At 43.5% G+C, this 21,088-nt stretch overlaps 1 protein-coding gene across 3 annotated transcripts in view; it reads right to left on the bottom strand.

Moving 5' to 3' along the window:
* DPY19L4 (dpy-19 like 4) overlaps window positions 1-13,122 on the bottom strand; it is a 32,789-nt gene extending 19,667 nt beyond the window's left edge. For all 3 annotated transcript variants that reach the window (XR_011093113.1, XM_068672274.1, XM_068672276.1), the window contains exons 1-11: window positions 12,817-13,122; window positions 10,085-10,192; window positions 9,236-9,360; window positions 8,523-8,613; window positions 6,669-6,790; window positions 5,702-5,847; window positions 3,862-3,985; window positions 3,146-3,280; window positions 2,087-2,218; window positions 1,899-1,997; window positions 697-770 (exon numbers count right to left, since the gene is read on the bottom strand). Coding sequence is in view for 2 of the 3 variants with exons in the window: in XM_068672274.1 (XP_068528375.1) it covers window positions 697-770; window positions 1,899-1,997; window positions 2,087-2,218; window positions 3,146-3,280; window positions 3,862-3,985; window positions 5,702-5,847; window positions 6,669-6,790; window positions 8,523-8,613; window positions 9,236-9,360; window positions 10,085-10,192; window positions 12,817-12,937 (1,277 nt within the window). In the remaining variant the exon portion in view is untranslated. The remainder of the gene's footprint in view (window positions 1-696; window positions 771-1,898; window positions 1,998-2,086; window positions 2,219-3,145; window positions 3,281-3,861; window positions 3,986-5,701; window positions 5,848-6,668; window positions 6,791-8,522; window positions 8,614-9,235; window positions 9,361-10,084; window positions 10,193-12,816) is intronic.
* Window positions 13,123-21,088: the final 7,966 nt, after the last annotated feature.

Here is a 21,088-nt window from a genome sequence, read left to right as displayed (position 1 = left end):
GAGAGAGAACAAACTCCTGCATAGAACTGCAAATGCTGGCTTGGGTCCAGGAGGTATCTCTGGTTCTTACCAATACTCCATTTGAAGATTTCCAGGATATCTGTAGCCATGCTGTCGTCTTCTTGCAGACCAACACTCAACTCTTTTTTACGTATGCAGTTTCTCTTACAATTCACAAGGATTTCTTCTGACTTTTAAATTGTCCCTTGTCTTAATTTCTTCTAAAACAAATAGGTTTTGCTTTTTTTGGTGGTGGTGTTATTCTTACAAGACTAAAAAAACATGTTTTGAGGTACTATTAATAGTCCGTGACACCTTTCACAGACTGTTTTCCAGCCAGGACCACTACATTTACCCTGCAATCCTTGCTTTCAAGTCTTATTAGAAACACTAGACAGGGTGCAAAATGTTCTTGCTTTTCAACATCAAAGAAAGCAAAAATCTAATACGATGTTTTCACTCCAAAGGATGAAATATTGAGGTGCTGCAGAAATCTCCAAATCCTAAGTAAATTCTTTATATGCATCTTTTCAACTTTTTTAAAAAAAAAACAAAAAAAAAAAACAACAAGTGACAAATACAAAGTTTTTCTAACTCCTTTACAAAATTCACACAAGCCACTGGAATTTTCTACTTAGAGCAGTTTCAGTATTTTGGATATTTTAGAAGGTGTAAAAAAAAAAACGTAAAACTTACTTAGTTGTGTTTAAGCCAAGTTTTACTTCAAGGAATTTCAGCAAATGCTCATTTTCTTTATGAGGAACAAACATCTGAAAATTAATTTAGCAGAGAAAAATCTTATTAAATGCAGGAAGCAGCTTTCACATAGCCACTTCGCTCAGATTACAAAATGGCAGGGAATAATCAGTGATTCAGGATTTAGTTAAAACCCACACATTGGATTAAGTGTGCCAATTAAGGTACCAATACAGTACTGTAAATCTTCACTTAAATAAATCTCTCTTTAGGATTTCCTAGCAAATATCATACCCTGCATTTCATTCGTGTACCCCAATGGGAGGGCTAGTGAAAAGTTGTCAACAGGTTGGCAGAAGGCTACCTAGTAGGGTGAAAAGGATCATGAAAAATGGACATGGACTTACCACCAAGCAAGCCAAAGAACATTGTGTTTAGCTCCACTAAACAATAGGACTGCAGCCTAGCAAAAGTTATGAGCATTTGTAATCTTCACATAAATTATTTGAGCAGCCAAAAGTTCTATGTACCGTCTACATAATTTAAGTTATGTTTTTTCAGGGCTAGGCTTTATTTTCCTGGAGATACAGCAAGGCTAGCTAATCTGAATGACACAAGAAAACAATCAGATTTGAGCATTCTCTCAGACTTTTTTAGTGTTTACTAGGATCTTCATTTCTAAGATGACACTTAATTAATACAACCAGGATGAATTTGAAACATAAAGGAAAAGTGCAAATTATATAAAAGGCTAGGGCTAGTAAGAGGGAGTTACTAACCAAGACCTAAGACCAGATTAAAATCCCACTGAAATTTACCATCTAAGCCTACCAGCTCTTTTCCACGCACAAGAATACTGTTTTAATATCTAACCCGATTGGTAGAAACCATCCAAGTTATAACAAAAAACACATTTATGAAATAACTAGTGTGCAATTTAAAGAGTATTTCCATCCTATGCTTTAATCTCAACCCAAAAGACCAAATGCCCCAACAAAAAACAGCTGCTTGGGTTGTTAAAAGTTTGTAAATAAATATATGGATAAAAAAAAAATACTCAATCTTTAGTATTTCTATTCATGATAAATTAAGTTATGAACTCTCAGACCAAGAAGCCACACTTCAAAAGACTTTTCCAAGGTAACTGCAACTTTTCATTTAGATTATACCAATTAAAATCACTTTTTACAGATGAATCTTACCTTTAATAAGAAGTTTAGCGTCAGTGTTATTGTGAGTACCAAATAAATGTACATGATTTTCAGCAATCTTGACAAAAATGTACCTTTCTTCATATTCATCTGCAAAAATATGTTAAGAACGTCGTATCACTTGGAGTTCCACTGAAGCAATAAAAACTACATTCAGGGTTGGAGGAGGGTCTGGTTACCTGAAGGCATTTAGAGAGCATTAGAGCTGCTACAAGACTTAGTAGCGGCGACACTAGTAAGGCTGAATTTTCAAACTGCAATAGGTAGCCCAAGAGGAGAGAGAACAGGTAGATTTTGTATACTTCATGCACCTGTTGGAGAAACAAAAGAAATTACAGTGGATATGCATTTTGCAGTAGGTAGTTCACTTCATTTCCCTGTTAATTAGGGGATTTAATGGATAAATCTCTGTCTTTGAGGTTAGGAATCTAGCACGGTGCCATTTGGCTGTGAAAAGTATTTCACACCAAAATGGCTCTGGTCAACTTCAGTAACTAGTGTATGACTGCTCCATGGGAAATCTGTAAAAATGCCCCAAGTAGTAATATCTCCTTTTGCTGAAGAACATATAAAGCAACTGACAGAAGAGGTGACCAATTATTCCTGCACGCAGTTTGAAACTGATGTCACATCTAAGAAAACTCGAAGTATGAAGTAGGAACCACAGGAAAAGGCTAAGGAAAAATGTCTTATTGTTACAACATTCCTAAGAACCACCTTGCGGAATAATTCCAAATACTTTCTCATATTGAAAAAACAGTTACCAGGTGGCCAATTGCATTATTCGTTGACTAAATCAATATAAGGTGGGCCATCTGGGGGTGAAAATGAGCCCCTTAACCGCACAGAGCCAAGAGAGCATTTTTTTGGTCACCCCCCCTCACCCTACTGTGTATAGGGAAAGGAAGAGAAGAGGCAGCTGAGCTAAAAAGGCTGCATGACTGAATCTCATCGCTTTCATCTCTCCGAGGATGTGTTCAGGCCTTGGGGCTTTCTTTAGGTTCTGCCCTTTTGTTAGGGAAGCTGTCTGAAACACAGCAGGCCAAAAGAGAGCAAGTTTTAAGCCATTCCATTCTTCCAAAGGACAGGACGTGCACTTTAGCTGGACCCAGGCTGCCAGACACTCGAGTCATCGCTCCATCTATGCCCTTTGGAGCTCCTGAGCAGTGAGTATGACAAGGAACCTCTGAGGCTGTATTTGAGTCCCCAGCTACCAGGAGGTCGATGAGTTTTAATACCTTTTCTGTCTGTGCTAGAGCAAAGCTGTCTAGCAGAAAAAGAGACACGGCCTGGACAAACAGGAGATAATGACTGTACTCCCACATCATCATGAAGGTGTATGTTGAAGCGCTCACCAAAAGGTAACAAAATTTCTAGAAAAAAAAAAAAAAAGCAAGAAGAACAAAGCATTAATTTGATACCTACGCATCTCTGTCACTAAAAAACTGAGAGGTTATTAAAGCAGGAATTAGAGAAATTGACTATTTTAGGAGATAATTCAAATACTGCATTCAGGCATATTAAATAGCTTCTCAGGTGGAAACAAATCATTACTGGAACATTCAAAAACGTTTAAAGACAATTAAAAGAAACACCTTTGACAGAGAGACGGAGAGGAAGTTACCACCATCTTCTCTGAGCAACAGGAAAAGCAATGAAATAGGGTCCGTATTGAGAAAGATTTGGCATCTGCTTATCTTAAAAAAGCCAGCACACAGCTGATTCATTCCCACACTGTTCTCTCTAAACCCTCACGGGGGCATAACAGGGCAGGGCACGACTCGCCCAGCAAAAACCACGCGTGCCGAGGAGAAATCCAAGTGGTGGCTTTGAGAAGGACAAACAAAACATCTACTGTTTCCTGCCTAGGAGGGCAATAGTGACAAAGAGGGAACTACTCTAGAGCGCACAGTTCCACCACCAACTCTTTATGAAGAAATTAACTGAGTTTTACCTCTGCAGAACAATTTAGGTTTTTTTTTAAATAGCCTGTGAGAGCTGCTACTTGACATGCAAAATATGGCAAAGCCCAATTTTCCCTTGATGGTATGGAGTAATCAATTCTTGTTGTATCTGTCCTAGAATAAAGTACAGACAAACAAAATTATTAAAGATTTATGGAACAAAAATATCAAGGAAAGCCTAAATGTCACTTCCAGTTACCAGCATGGCCTCGCAAGCAAGCTATTCCGGTATTAGGTTTCAAGCAACACAGACACAATTTTGCTGCTGATGCAGGTCACAAATTTAATATCAGAGTGGAAGGTCCAATCTGGACTCACTTATTCAGCACAACTCCATATGAGGTGGCATTTACAAGCCCAAAGGCTGGGGACCACTGCTGGAACAGCAGCTTTTTATGTTACCATGAGCATCAGCTGAGAGAGAAGAGCCTTTTCTGTTCTCCTACATTTTGAAAAGCAGCTTAGGCAATCGAGCACAACGTACTCCGAATCCAAAGCAGTGCAGCAGCAGATACTTGGCCTACGGGGAAAATTCTCCCCAGCAAAACGAGGGATTAAAGACGGATGGGAAGCACGGGACAGAACAGCAGCAGGATCTTCTCATGGAATGACTCGACGGCGCCTGCACAATTGGAACTGGAGGAGAAAGTTGTAAAAAAGTGCTAAAGCGACTTAGAAGCACAAGTCGCGCTTTCAAACGTGATCAAAGCCATCGGTTTCAGAGGCACATAGCCTTCTTTGTGCCTCCTGTGCTTTTAAAAAGGAGCCTCGAGCTCCTTTGTCATTTAGGAACTTGAAAGCGTCACCTTTCATTTTTACCTCTGAAGCGCCTCACAGAGGAGTATTTGGAGCTTTTTTTTTTAAACTACCAGACCTTTCAATTTGTTAACTGTGTTTAATCTTCCTTGCTGCTGAAAAAAAAAATATACACATTTATTCACCATTTTTCCCACTTTCCACTGCTCACTTCAGCTTGATGAGCAGTATTTTCAGCTATTAATCACGGATTTGGTCGTGATGACTTCACACTCCTCAAAGACGCTTCCCAACAGCTCAACTTTAAAAGCATGTCTCTAACACTTTGCTCTTCCATCGCTTTCTTGCCTTTTTTTCTTTTTTTAAAAGAGGATTTCAACATTTTTAGGGCAAATAAGTACTCTCAAGTTCACAGAAATCCCCAGAGCTATTTGGTGACAAACGAGGAATCAGAAGACAAGTTCTCATTGCCTAAATGAGGTTCCCTATTATTGTGGTGTTTCACAAAGGGAAGGGGCATTTTCATGCAAGTGAAACGTTACAAAATGAAAAAAAATCCTGAGGTCAGAATCATCTAAGAAGATTCCACATTGCACAAAAAAATTCCACAAAAAGCAGATTAAAAAAATAATAATAATCAAAGACCCTTTACAGAAAAAATGCACTTGGTCATTTCCTTCTGAGCAACAGAACAATGGTCACAATGTTCGGAGCTGGCCACAGACAATACTTCTCTTTTCAGCAACTTCAGAAATTTGTTTTTATTCTTCATCAGAACAAAACCAAAACCCTTCTGACGACTGTTTTTGCAAAATGGACTCGTGTGAAAACACCCATGCATTCACACGCTGCCATAAGCTCAAGCCAACTGACAGCGTGGCTGGTTTGGACGACAAAAGACAATTTCCATTACCCAAGGCATCGTCAGAGTCAGTGCATCTCCGGGAAACCCTCTGCATTCAATACAGCTCTCACAAGGAGAACACAAAGTTTAAGGGAAAGCATTTTTAACCCACTCTCGTATTTTTAAACGCCTTAGTGGCAAACTAGATTGTATAAAGATGTTTTTCTTACCTGTTAATAATGAACCATGCTACAGTCAGCATTCCTGCCAGCCAAGTCCCACTCATAACCCAACTGGTTACAAACAATGCAGTCACATAAATTCCCTGCAGTCCAAAAACTATACCAATGTAGAAATACACTGGCTCAATAACTTCCTGAAATTACAAATAAAAACGAAGAGACATAGCGGCAACTGAGCTGAAGCTGGAAAGTATTGCTACTTACTATATGCACATTGCTAATGCGTGCTAGGTGCTTTACAAACAGGTGAGAGGCGGCCCCAATTCTAGGAGAGTATCAAGCATGCTTTTTTTTTGGGTTCAGGGAGAAGGAAGCAGTGTCTGCTAACAGCACACTCAGGACTCAGCTTGCTACTGCCATGATTTTGGTATTTGCTACAGCATGAACTCTGCACAGGTCGGATTTAAAGAATCCATACTGCAGTGAAATATAAGGTTCACTGAAAGGAAGTAGGTAAGAGAGGAACTTGGAAATGTAAAGATGTGGTAAAAATGGTTCCAAACACAGAGGAGAACATATACAAAATAAAAAAGTTAAATGAGAGAGCATAAGGGAGGACACAAGTATGCAGCGTAAGCAGAACAAAGCCCAAGTGGAGCAGAAAGAGACAAAAGGTTCATCTACAAAAATCCATTTCCCTGTTACTGAATGGACAGAGACAGGCAGCACTGCTCAGTACTCTGAAGGAGCTAACTTTTAATGGATGGCACAGATCCTCCCAGCATTTCTAAGGGGTTTGCAGAAGTAAAGAAACAACAGAAAGAAAGGTTTAGTGCATGGAACTCCCCCACCCCCCATCCTATTCCAAAGACTGATGGGAATTGAGGAGAACCTGGACCTGGCGCTAGGCTTAGCTCAACTCACTCCAGAAAAATTGCATGAATTTACTGCACACAGCATAGCAAGTCACGCACACATACACTGAAAGCACAGGAAGCAGGAGAAACGCACATACTTCACTACCAGATGCTTGATACAACACGCTGGCAATCAATTCTGGGTACAAAGTCATTTGCTGGACTGCATTTATCGTCTTCAGTGATATTGTCTTATTGTTGTGTGTCAGCTCATAAACACCTACAGGCAAAAGAAAATACATTATTCTTGGAAACACTTACTATTACTCTTCTTAAAAGGGATGAAAAGTATACACAAAGACAGGGGGAAACAGATTTGGACGCTGAAGCTATTAACTGATTGAACATTTCTGATTTTAAAAGGAAGGAGAAGTTACTGTGCTAGATGCTGTTCCACACTATTGGTATTGCAACAAAATTATTACTGTCTTTTGAACTACTTTTTAAGTGGAAGGGTCCAAAACTAATCAGTTAATGTGTAGTCTTTTCAGGTACAACACATTGATGTGGTCCTGGAACAAGCTCCCAACAGATCACCTTCACAGGAGCTTCTTAAGAAGTGAGACAAAGATCCACCAGGGATGAGCAGGACGTATTAAACTCGTCTCCACAGAGATGTCAGACTCGATGGCCTTGTCAACTTTCCCAGCCCTGCATCTCTGAGACTTCTAAGAACCACTCACCTAACACAGCATGCCTTTGTACGGGACTGAGATGAAGCTGAAGTTGGCACACTTGTAGGCCACATCACTCAGGGATATTATGATTTAAAAAATAACTTGTCATTATTTAGGACAATGGAGGGAAGGAGAAAAATAATCCATATTAAAAAAAAAAAAAAGAAAGAACAATAAACCCAACAACAGTGCAGCAAGCAAAGATTACTGTTTCCAGCTCTGAATATGTCTTGGTGTGTGGTCTGCATCTGGTTCTCTGCAGGCCAAACCAGGTCTTACAGAGCTCCAAGCTGGGCTCAGCAGGGCCATGAAAGCCTTTGAAAACTGCACGCCTCCAGAACGCCTCGTGGACACGAGTCTACCTGTTTGCAGAGCCAGCCTGTGAATGAGGCAGCCCATCCATCCCCAGCTCGGGTAATCTTCCCGGAGATAATAAGGAATCGACTGTTCCACAGCCACGTTGCACGCTGCTGACATCTGCTGCACTTCAGCTGGGAAACCGCTACCAATAAAACCATCCCCATAAAGCTTCACTGGCTTAGGATGGGGTTTCATAAGAGGACTGAGCTAATTCAACAGCTGGCTGCTGCAAGACAGGGCTGGTCACTCCTCCCTCCCTCCCAGCAGTCTCACCTTTCCCCCTGTGCTCTTCTGAACTCACTGAAACAGCACAGCACTGTTCAAGCTGCTTTTCACTGCTTTCATTTCCCACTGGTTCAAGAACCCAACCTGGTTATGGATGGTGGGGACCTCCAGAGCCAGCGCAGGGTAAAAAGGAGCACAAAGGGAGGAGAAACCACAGCCACCCAGCTCGTTCTCCTCCCTCGTGGCTTCTGTCCCCTTTGCTCAGCCCTCATCAACAAGTACTCATCACAGCTGACAGGTTTAGAAACTGCTGGCAGGGACAGGACCGAGCACATCATCTCTGGACAGAAACTGTTCTAGCTTCTGATGGGATGAAATAGTAATTTCCGTCAGCTAATTGTGTTTTAAGTCCTCTTAAAACACAAGTCTGCCATTCCAAATTAAAGAACAATACACTTAAAAGGCTAAAAATCAACAATGTAGCACGGGCACACCCGATAACATATGTGGCATTATCAGCATAACATTAATCCTGCTCTGGAAAGTTAGGTCAGCGTGCAGTTTTAATAAATCTGACCAATTTACCTACACAGGAGTACAAAAATCAGCCTGCTTAGCCTGCAGGACTTTTAACTGTCTCCAAAAAGAGAACTGAACTTCTCAAGGTTAATAAAATAAACGTTTTTGTACCTCTTTCAAAGGAAGGAGCCTTTAGCAGTTCTTTATAGAATGAGTAATAAATGGCGCTGTCACCCTGAAATGTAATTTCTCGTTCAAGTTCCTAGAAAAAAAGAAATATATATTCACCTCCTGCAATCTCTTCCCATGGAAGACCATATATTTTAGACAGACTCGTTTTGCAATACAGCACATGCTTATGACTCCCCCGTACATCTTTAAAGTACTCCGCAAAACATTAATCTTCCCAGCACCTCTGTCAGGTACTCAACACTTCCTACAACTTCAGAATCAGATCTCAGAATCGGCGAAACTCAAATCCACACAGTAAGTTAGCAAAAACTCCACAGGATCATTTCATATTCTCAGACCTGAATCTCATTCGACTTTCCGTACCTCGCTAAACAATACAGTTCTTAAAAAAAAACATACATGCCTGATGTGTAGTTTACATACCCCCGTTACGCTTCCTTTTTTCATCTCAATTTTAGATAAGTTATTTCAACTGTAAAGGATGGCACGGAAAAATGCAGAAAAACGTGATAAGACAAGACTGCTCTCTGAAGCAGAAACACTTTATTTTTGTAAGGAACTACTTCAAAGACAGAGGCCTGAGCAGAAAGGCATGGGATTCTGAAAGCAAGCAGCTCCAACCTGGCATGGAGCGGCTTTAATTTCAAGGAAACAATCTGGCTTTTGTTTCAGGAACTTAACTTTTTCTTTACCTGCCTGCTGGAAAACCAGAATTTCCGTTCGTGGTACGTTGAGAGGTACACAGCGTACATCATGCCGCTGGTGACCGCCGCGAGACAGCCAAAGAAAAGTTTCGCAAACCGTTGAATTAACAAATCTGAAAAAGGGAGAGTGGAAAAGCCGAAGTGATCCAGAGGACTTAAAATACAAACAGGATGCCCTCGGCGTGACTTGTTGCTGAACAGCAGGTCAGCGTCCTGGCATCAGAATTATCCCACCACCATCACCACAGATCCTTCAAACACCTTGCTGCTGTTCCTTTCCTGCAGTTTTCATCTCATTTCTCACCACTGCTTCACAGACCTTTTGCATACAATGCCCACACACTCTACGGCAAATTCCTCTCTGTTCTAACAAGCTTCAGTTTCAAAGGGATTTCAAGAAGGAAAAATGAATTGCAAGTAATGAGAAAAAGTTCTTAACTTTGTCCAAAACACCATAAAATCCTTAAATGCATCAACAGAAAAAAAGTGACTTTCTGACTATTGTTTCAATACCATTAACTTGCCTTTCAGCTTCTTGACTGGAAGATAACTCCAGGTGCAATTAAAATATTTATCTGCACTCAAATAGCCAACAAGAAGATTCCTAACACCTCCCCCCTCCAACTGAAATGACCCAGGACTAGCATTTTACTCTGCAATACATAAAATGGCATTACTAAAGAATCCTAATGTGCATGCATGCTTTTTCCTGAAACACTCAAAAACCCAATGCAAAATAAGTCTGTTATAAATTACTGTGCTAGAAATATCTTCCCATAAAACGTAAAAGAATATGAAAAAAGAAATCAGAAGTTGGCTAAAAATTCTGTAGCTTACATTTTGGCGATCTTCCCAGCTTCGAGTTTTCTTTGTTTCTCTCCTCTGGAGCCATTTTGTCAGATTCTGTGCAGTTTTGTTTCCTCCTCTGTCGCAGGTCTGCTGCCCCTGAAGACATTTTTCTCAAGTTATTGCAACAGAATAGCTAAAATATCACTCTGAGAAACCCACAGAGCAGCAGGTAACAGCCAGTTATTGCCAGGGATTCAGCCACACAGCAAATACATTTGACAAAAAGACTCAGCTGAACTATTTCATATGCACAACTAAAATAATATTCTAACTACAGAGGTCAATCCCTTGTTATTCCTTCGAAAAATCAGTAATTTTCTCTTGAGGCCACACTCTGGGATTACTCTGACTCAAACTGGAAGTTAACTGTTTTAATCTCTTGGGACCGTTTTATAGAAATGAAGGAAGGAGGAAGTTTAGATGGATTGGTGTTGACACTGGGAGAAATTGGAGTCAATTTAATTCTGCTCTCATTTTGGTTTTACATGGCCATAGTAGAGTTGCACACCAAGAACATGACTATAACATAAAAACTGGGCTAGCCAACGCTTTTAAATTGAGCTGTCTGATTTTCTTGTTACATTACCTTGATAAAAGCTTTCATCATAACACTTTTCCTGCTTCCAAATCCATTGGCATTAAGCTGATTTATGAATTCTTAGTGTAATATATACTTAAAAGGCCCCGTCTGGTAGGCCACATAGCTTGTTTCACATCACCACTGAGGACCTCGGCTTCTGTTTTCTGTACACAATGTCTGTGTGAAGCCCTGGCCCATTTATTTTATGGTCTGAGAAGTAACGAGGCTAATTCTCTGAGTGCAATATCTACTATATTCAAGATGACATCCCACAATACTTAATGTAATTTCAGAAGCGTGAGGAAAAGGGTTATCTGTAATTCGCACTCCAGACCTCATATTAGCTATCTAATTTGAGCTACAGTGGCTACAAAACTTCAACCAGTGATTTCTTCTGGACTTAAAAGAGAGCTTCCATGCAGCCATTCAACTTTAAACTCCCAAGTGTCAGTCTTGCCATCCCACAATAAAGCTGCTAATTACTCTGGCGGTATATTACTTCACATCTAAATTGATCTACTTTTAAACCCCAACTATTAGATTTAGAAGTTAGACACAGGACAGAAGTATAAATAAGCTGTTAAAGTGGGGTCTGCCCGTAATGCTGAACCTGCCTTTGTGTTTTAATGGGATTTTCAAAGCAATTATAAGGTATTCTAAGCAGACCAAGATCTCAATTGTATCATTTTTCATGGTACGATGAATAGAAAATGTCCAGCTTCTTAACCATAACAAGAATTAGAACAATATCCAACAAAACAATACTTAAGGCACTCAATATGGCATTTACCACTAGGTCAATCCAAAAGGAAAAGTTCACTGGTAACCCTTCATGTCCTTAAATCAATCAGCAATGCAAACACCGAGTGCACTGCAACTGGGAGTCATTTGTATCAGACAAGACAAGATAAAACGGGAGAAAATATTTACATCACCAGAATGTGCAGGGTGCTTGGAAAGACAACTGCCTGCCCTGGTCATCCGAGCTATGACCAAAGAAGTAGCAGGGGAAAATGCATTTCTTTCCTTTTTTTAGTGAGCCAAACTAGAAGCGTAAGATGCTTGTAAAGTCTAGTCAGCAATACAAAACTCCTAAACAAAGAACAATTTAAAAGCCTAATTCTGAAACCACGACAGCTCAGTCCGCAAGTGATCTTCACCCCAATCTGAAAACTGCTCAACAGATTTCCCCCTCAGAAGAAACAATAATAAAGGAAGGTCCAAGGATGCTATTTCTGCTTAATTTGCAGCTGCCTCAAACAAGAAAAATGCTGTTTGCACTTCCACGCATCCTTTTAAATGGGGTGAAATGAAAGTCAACCAAGGTGACGACTAAAAATAATCCAGCATTTTGAACTGATGGCACAGCCTCCAGTGTCTCCCTCCAGCAAGCAATTTTTCATCCACGATCGCTCCCTACTTCCCTGAAAGTTCCCCAAAGTTTTTTTTAACTCATTTAGCGATCGTGTGCTACTTTGTTTCGTGTTTCTATTGCAGCTACTGCTCCTGTGTGACAGTCTTTTAGTCCATTTTTTGGCAGTAAATGACCGCTGTCTGCGATTTTTGCCCTCTTATTGAAGGATGGATAATGCAGGACCAGGAAACTTTCAGAGAGGGACCCCAAGAAGGGTCGAGGCTGCGCAGCGGCTCCCGTTCACACCTCAAGGAAGCGTGTTGGGATTATTTCCCTCAGTCTGCAGACAAAGATGACCAAGAGAAGCACCACAGAGACCTACCAGCTAGGAAAGGGCACCAGGAGGGTGCAGAGACACCAGTAAAGGGTTTTATTTTCCAGCCCTGCCACCAGAGGACATGGCCCTGATGCCGTGCCAGGCCAGCAGCAGGTCGCCCACCACACACCACCCTCAGGGCTCTGAACTCACACCACAGAGCTCACACAGGGACATCCCAACCTGTGCATCCCAGGAGCCCACACCCAGCCCCAAAACCCTCCAAAAGGCTGGGACACAGCGCGGCTCCCTTCCTCCCCTACTCCTCACCCTGCCCACTCGCGTCTAAGCCAAACGCCACCCCCCACCCCACAAAAGGGGCACCCCACAGAAAACCCCCCTGGGGACGCACACAGGGCGGCGGGGCAGCCCTCAGGGGCGAGGGATGGCGCTGACACCCGGCCCCTCACCTTCCTCCATCGCCCGCCTGCCGCCGCCCGCCGGGGCGCCGCGCTGCTCCCTCAGGGGCGCCGCCGCCGCCGCCTCCCCGCCCGCCTCTCGTCGGCCCCGCGGCCGGCAGCGCTCTCGCATACCCCGGCGAGGGGAAGCGCCCCGGCCCCGGGAAGCTCCCCGCTCCCGGCTTTCCTCCCTCCGCCTCCGCTGTGGGGAAAGGGGAGGCGGAACCGTGGCGGAGAAGCGAAAGGAGGCGGCCGGCGCGCAGCCGCGGCGGACCGCGACATGGCGGCGCCCGGCCCCGGCTGCTGAGGGAAGGGGCGCCCCCCGCGGCTGAGGCGGCGGCGGGCAGGGGGCTGGGGTGCGAGCAGAGCCCTGGTATTGGAGCATAACCTATTCCTTTGATGATTTTAGGGTGGTGCAGTCCTAAAATCGCGTCCTGGGGACGCTTGGGGTGGGTGGTGCAGCGCCTCAACCACCTCCTGGGGGCACACCTCAGGGGGACCTCCCCAAAGGGTCTACCCCCAGGTGGTCGCTGTGGGTTCCTGTTATAGGGAGTACGCAGTGCCCTCTGTGCTAAAAGGGTGCCGGGAAGCTCCAGGGTTTATAGGGTGTTAGGCTAGAGTTGTTGGTCTTAGTCTCAGGTCTTAGTCTTGGCAGAAAGAGTCTGGCAGAAGGTGGAGGGCTGGGGTACGAGCTGACGCTTAGCTGGGTCATCTTACGTTTTCCTCTGTCTGGCCAAGAATCGGGTCAGACCATCAATGTAAAAGGTTGGGGATCTCTCTCTAATGATCATGGAACGCGTGTGGAGATGCACAGAGCTTCACTGCCGCCATGCAGTCATCATTCCCTAAGTGGTGGAGTCCCCATCCCTGGGGGTGTTCAAGGAAAGGTTGGACGTGGTGCTTAGGGACATGGCTTAGCGGGTGACATTGGTGGTAGGGGGTGGTTGGACCAGATGAACTTGAAGGTCTTTTCCAATATGATTCTGTGTGAGCTCTGGACTAAATACTGCCACCCTCTGAGGGAGTCGAGCCCTGAACTATTAGATTAGGGTCATCACCTCCAGGAGCAGGACAATACCAACTCAATATTGGAAGATTGCTGAAGACACCCTGCCACTTGCTACCTAACGGTTCAGAAACAAACAGAATGACATAACTGAGAGGTGCCTGCACATCATCGCCTGTGTGCGTGCAGAGGTTGCCCAGGCACAGTTAGCCGAGGGCTCACTTTGGGGCCGGGAGGCTGTGACCCAGGAGCTCTCATCATCGCACTCTGTCCTCTCCAGAGAGCGTCCCTGAGCAGAGCAGCTGGGCTTGTTTCAACCTCGAAGAAGGAAAATGTTGGGCAAACTGTCAGAGAGGTTTGTGGCAATCGCCCCTTGGGGGCTGCATGTCTTCCTGCAGTCAGCCCGCTGTCTGATCAGCCGCTGGAAAACTGATTTGGTTCCTCGTCTAGCAGCTGAAAGGAAAAAAAATAAACCAATTTGCGTATCCTATTGGAGCGTAAAATGAGATTTATAAGTTTCCTGGGTTTTTTAATAAAATTTAAAATACTTCTGCAATTGTTGATTTATTGGATAGTTAAAAGAGTTGCTTATGTTTTTAATGATCCATAAATTATCCATTGCATTTTTAATGTAGTTGGGTTTGATCTGTTTTATTTTTTTTTTCCATAACTTGATTCTATTATAAGTCACTGGAATGAACACAAATAATCTTTGCAATCAAAACAGCAATAATAGTTTTAAATATTTGTAATCAGACCATTAATACATGGACAGGAGTAAAACAAATGGCCGTACAGTTATGCTGTAAATTTTTGTCTTCTTAAGCCTTCTTTGTGTTCGCTGTTTCATGCTGTGCCTTCTTACATTTCTTGTGCAACGGGAGTTTTCTACAAATATGGGTAATCCTGCACTTTAAACTCATAAATGCATGTAAAGTTATTTACATACAGACAGTTATTAACTGTACAGATAAAAGAGAAATGAAAAAAAAAAAATCCAACCTGCTCTCTTGTTTTTCATTTTTTTCCCAAGGTATTCTCTGGATAAATTACAAAGTTGAAGGTGAGAGAAACAAAAATTTTTCATGCAAGTTTCTTTCTCTCGGAATGAATAGGCTGAAATAATTTTTAGAGTAATGTTGAAAATGTTACTAATGCTGCTCTTCAATCTTCCCAAACACTTCCTATAACTAATTTTCTATGCAAGTTATTTCATTTGGCAGCTCACTTTGTGTCCTAAACATCGTGCTGCAATGCATTAAAATGAATAAATATAGGGATGTTGGGTTCTTTTTCCAGGCTTTCTCGGTACAAACATGAATCATGTATCTGCATTATGGCATTAGTTCTCTATTTACATATTATTTCTAAGCCCTACAGACATAACTTTTCTTTTTGTTTACAAGTCCGCATTATTGATGCTTTCTAGTTTAACAATATTTTTCTCTCTGTTTTAGAGATGTCATGAGGCAAACAATACACAGATGTACCTTAGTATAAAGCATTAATATTGGGTGTATTTGTCATTATTCAGAAATGGAGAACATGTACTTGTTTATTCTGTAAACATACCAAGATATATATTTTTTGTATGTTAAATAAAAATCCCCCATGCCTAAAAAATGTTGTAAAATTTGATTTCAGTAATCTGGTAAGTACTACAGATATTTCACCCTTTCTCCTTATTTTGGCCTTCTGTGGGGTTAATTTTCTGGCTTCTAATTCATAATTCTGCATTACGAGCATCCCAAGTTTTTGTTCAATTTGATTATTTCTTACTCTTTCCTCCCCAAAGCTATATTTGTTCTATTAGGATGTCAAAAGCATGACCTACGTGCATGTTTGTGGGTCCAAGTTTTTTTCACTGTTTTCTCCCATCTGATAGGGGAGGAACGACAACATGGAGTCCCTTACTTAAAACCAGAACTAACAAGTCAGAAAATTAAACTGCACAAAAAAAAAAAATAATAATAATAATAATAATAATAAATCTGTTTTAAACTCTTTTGTTTGCAGGGTGTGCTGTTGATGTGTTTCTGTGTTCTCAGTACCCAGTATGGTATGTAGGATTTGGGCAAGAAATTGTCAGGGTGGGCAATTCCTAATGAATCCATTAGGTGTGTCTTCCATGACGTGTTGTTCATGAGTAGTTACAAAAAGTCTTTCTGTTAACTAGAGGAAAAGTATTTGGGGAATCTGTCTCCTTTTTAATGTAGTATATGTTCACATAAGCATTGCCAGCACCCTCTAGAAAAGGTTTTTATTGAATCATGGAGAACCTTTGGGATTTTTCCACCTGTTTCATTCTCTTCCTACTGTATCTCAGCACAGCTTCTGGTACTTTTGATCATGTCAGCTCTTGCCCAGGATGTAAGTGAGTCAGCTTCTATTGTCAGCTGCCTCATTGTTAAACACGGCTCATGTCCATTAAATCAACGGAGATAATTTAGCTTTACACCAGTGAAACCAAGTTGGGCACACGGAAACATGCTCGTGGCTCTGTTCTCAGTTTGCTTGACTCCTGTAGTAGTAAATCTGCGTTTTATTTTCCAGTGGAGCCTTTGTAATTTTCCTTTTCCCTTTTCCCAGCTCCCCACCAAAGCAGAAGACACTACTGATGTGACTACCAAGAGCATCTCCCTTTTCTCTTTTGTTTTCTATCCTGCCTCTTTACTAACCATGCCTTGATGATGGGGTTTCCAATACAATCCTTGGAACAGCATGAAATCCTGCATGCTCATTTTGTTTACTTCTTCCTGTCACTCTTGATGCTTCCCTGTAATCTAGGACTACCTCATAAGTCAACCTGTGTTTAGACTTGCGTGGTGCTGTGCAGCCTCTCGCCCTGTCCACGTCCTGTTCTACGTCTCTCGAACAATCTCTTAGTCACCTCCATCCCCTTTTTGTACCACCTTAAATAATCCCTCACTCCTCTTTGTGTTTCCACCCTCCAAAAATGCATTGATCGTTATCGCAGTTGCCTTTATCTGACCTGTAATTTTCTGTATTAATTTCTCACTTCTCATCTTTTTCCATAAGACCGAGCCACGTCAGCTGGCTAATTGCTGTCTTGCTCTTCTCCTGAGCTCACCATAAGCGTGCCAGAATTGTTCTGCCCAGAGCTGCCGAACTGACAAGGACAGCCTTGCTGCTGCTGACTGGGTCGCCACTTGGAAGATACCCTAGAAGGTTCGTGCATATGCGACCCCAAATTGCTCTGCCCTTTTGGGCTGATAGTTTCAAGCCCAGGTGCCTGCAGAGTGCTAATAAAGTCATGATAAAAGAAGAAGAAGAAAAAAAAAAGTATATGTATTTATTTATTGTATTTATTTCTTTCAGCCCCCTTTTAGTGATGTGACTTGCTTTCTGTACCACTTTCCTCACTCTGCTCTTGCTGGAGGTCTCATTCGTGCTTTCGACTATGTTCCCCAGGGCAGGAGCCTGACACTTGGATTTGTCCAACATGCAGTGTGTGATGTGCCTGGCCAGAAATAGCTCCGAGGCAGTGCAGCGGGCTGATACCAGCCCTGTCCTTCACTCAGTTTCTGCGCTCTGAAGAGGCCCGGTGCCTCGCTGCTGCCTCTGTTCCTTTCCATGCTCCTTTTTCTCTCTGGGCTGCCTGTTTGACTTTTCTCCAAGGATAAAGGCCTTTGAGGTTGATGACTCATGGCTCAGCACTTCCTTTGACTCACGCTTTGCCACCTAGGTCAGCTCTTACTAAACTGCATTTTTTTATTGCTGATGACGACATTCCTCGCAGCTCTGATTTCACTATCACTTCTTTCAGCTCAGAGCTGTATTTTTTCATGCATTTTTTTTTGTTTGTTTGGCAGGTCCTGTCTCCCTCCCCACAGCTTCGACAGCCTTTCTGTTTCAACCATCCCCTGCAGAGCCCGGTGCCCTTCTCCTCCCCAGGGCCTGGCTGTCGGGGCTGCATTTCCAAGGCGTGAGGTGCAGCCTGGCCCTTTGCCTTCCCGTGCAGCAGCAGCGCCATTCACCAGCTGCCTGGCCCACAGCAGCGCAGTGACACTGACACGATGACACTGCAGCTGGTGGCATCACACAGGTGCTGGTGCTCAGGGCCTAGCAAACACTTCAGCGGTGCAAAACAAACGCTAGAATCCAGGTCACCTCCCTGTAACCCTGTTGTCTCTGCAGGGCAGGGCTGACGTGGCTGCCAGTCACCGACACCTCCTGACGGCACTGCCGTCAGCAGAAAGGCCTGAGCAGATCCAGGAGGCCGCTCCGGGAATATCATGCTGCCTGTTGTCACACTGGTGTTTGTCAGAGAAGCCGTGCTGTACAATTTTTAACGTATTTGTGTATTAGTGTCCTGTTAGAGATGCTGGCCTGGCACCTTTCCCCATGCGAACCCGACACTCCCACCCCACGCCCCCTGTTCTTGGCCCATTTTGGCTGCTGGCAGAAGGAGGGGCACCAGCACAGCTTTTGATTGATTTCCAGCTTTAAACGGGAATGAGCTTGGCCTGGCGTTTGAGAATTATAAATCAGGAACACAACCAATAGCACTGGCACTAAGCAGACACTGGATCCCTCCTGGAGAGCTGCAGCTCGCGTTACTGAAGCATCCTGGGCGTGAGCAGCCCCGGGCAGCTGGTGCTGCTCTTCAGCGGGGTGAGCAGGAACAGACTCCAACAAGGGCAAAGAGCAATCCGAGCAGGATCGAGAGCCCGAGATGGGCTGCACACACTGCTGAGCTGCTCGCTGGCTGCTCCAGTTTCCTCGACAGCAGGAGAAGTGGCTCGGACTACGTGCTGCTTTTCATGGAGGGTGCGACTTGTTCCAGGTGAAAGCAAATTGTTATGGAGAAGCACGTTCCTCTAGGAAGGGCACTTTGTTCTGCTGGAAAGGAGCTCTGAGGGGAAGGACCTGGGGGTCCTGGTGAGCAACAGGTTGACCATGAGGTGGCCAAGAGGGCCAATGGGATCCTGGCGTGCATTAAAAGAAGCACGGCCAGCAGGTCAAGGGAGGTGATCCTCCCCCTCTACTCTGCCCTGGTCAGGCCTCACCTGGAGTACTGTGTCCAGGTCTGGGCTCCCCAGTACAAAAAATACAAGGATCTCCTAGAAAGAGTCCAGTGGAGGGCCACAAAGATGATACGGGGCCTGGAGCATCTTCCTTGTGAGGAAAGGCTGAGAGACCTGGGTCTGTTCAGTCTGGGGAAGAGAAGACTGAGAGGGGATCTCCTCAATGTGTATAAATACCTGAGGTGTGGGAGACAGAGGGATTTGGCCAACCTCTTTTCAGTGGTTTGTGGGGACAGGACAAGGGGCAATGGCCACAAAATGGAACCCAGGAAGTTCTGCCCCATTGCTGTGCCTGGCCATCTTTCCCAGTCCTGATGCTCCCCAAAGCTGGAGTTGTGTGAATGCCCTCACTGGGAGTTATTGCTTTTACTGGCACCTCCATCACCCCGTGATGCTGCTTTTATGAGACATGGCGCGTTATGAAAAATGCACGGGACAAATCCATCTAACAAGCAGGCAGGACATGCATCACTTCGTAGTTATGCATAACTCTACAGTTACATAAATGCTTTTCTTGGGGAATCACCAGTGACGGAAGCAAGCTTTGTCTGTCGTGTTTGGGCTAGTTGAGGCACTGACTCATAGCACCTAGTTTCCTGCTCGTTCCCCAGTAAATGCCTACAATTTCAATAGTAATTAATGAAGATGAGAGATTGATGCAGTGATAAATCTGGGTCTTCTGAAGAAGAGGTCTGACTGGCAGAAATGATTCACCCACGTGTCAAAGCTCAGGGTGTTACTAGAATATTACTGCCTTGTTTGCAAACTCACTATTTCTCTGCCAGACAGGTGCATTTCTGTCAGCTCTGGTAACAAATCTAAATGTATGAGCCATGATTTAGCTATTTTGTTCCCCCTCCATCCAAAGTCTCCACATCTCTCTGTTTATACCATTCTCCTTTGAGTTATTTTTGCAGCATTTCTCCTCAAATAGTGCCACCCGTCTTTCCTGCTTCTGCCCCAGCTTACAATAAGCATAAAGTTTATCGAAAATTGAGCACAGATAGCAGCAAAGCTCTGTCACCGTGATGTACTCTGCTTCCAGCTTAAGTACCTGCGACACTTCTGGTACCTACAGCAGCTTTCCTAGCTCATTCAGTCAGCTCTAGATTGAAAACCTTATTGTGTTGAACGAATGAATGAGCAGAAGGGAGCAATGCCACAAAAGAGAGGCGAGATCTCAGTTTATTCCATTCGCATGGAAGCTGTGGAGGAAATGCACACTGATTGTCCAAAGCACAGCGTGAGCCCCAGAGGAAAGACACTGCATTAGTGCAAGATATTTATTATCAGTGGTGTTATTACTGGTGCTACAATGGCTGTTCCTGTACTACCTTGTTACAATCCTTACAGAAGAACCAAAATACAGCTGCAGGTGCAGGGAGGGAACCCGAAACTATGGGTTTGCTTCAAGCAAAAAGTGGCAAAGCTGGACATTTGATCTTAATACAGTGATCTCAAACCAAAAATACATTCTTTGCTTCCTTGTAAGTCTTTTCCAGGTGTCTTTGGATGGATTATGCAAGTGCAGGTAAAACAGACATCCTGGATGGTAGGTGGATGAGAGATCTATCATTAATGAGTAATTTCTGAAGAGACTAATTTATGGAGAGTTCAGATGAGCAAACATCTTACATGTCGGTGCATATTCCCAGTGAAAGTGCCAAACATTTATAGGGCTTCTGTGCTGGGAGACTCTTGGGAAAGCAAGCGCTGTGGTTGAGCTGAGCTGGCTGCACTGCTGCTTCCCGCATGCATCAGTGTTGGAGGCATTTGTTAAATACCTTTCCCAGGTTTACGTAACTCTGACCTTACAGGCGAAGGGTTTGGTCCTGCCCTGGGAACTGCAAGGAGAATGATGTTTGTTGACAGAGGCAGATAACACCTTCCTTTTCAGTGAGTCGGCATGTCAGCAGCAATGGCCGGGGCAAGAATTGGCAGGAAGTTTAGGCTTAGTCCTTGAACTTGTCATTTTTTGGCAGAGGTAGGAAGAAACAAAACGAAAAGAGGCAGAGAAGGAACCTGGATTCCCTCCCAGAGAGAAAGTTTGCTTGAATTGCTTGGTCATGGGCTAGCTTGCTTCATTCACAGAAAGCATTAGGCCAGCCTCGTGGGAGACTACAGCATGCATCCCATTGACATCAGGGACCCTGAGAATCGTGTAATCCTTCCCTGGAACACTTCAGAGGGGTGTAACTCATCTCTGTAAGGGCCCACTATGGCTTAACTG

The sequence above is a fragment of the Anas acuta genome, chromosome 2 (genome assembly GCF_963932015.1).
Source record: "Anas acuta chromosome 2, bAnaAcu1.1, whole genome shotgun sequence".
In the NCBI taxonomy this organism is placed as follows: domain Eukaryota; kingdom Metazoa; phylum Chordata; class Aves; order Anseriformes; family Anatidae; genus Anas; species Anas acuta.
Note: the sequence above shows the minus strand (reverse complement) of the source record. Positions and strands in the feature narration are given on the sequence as shown.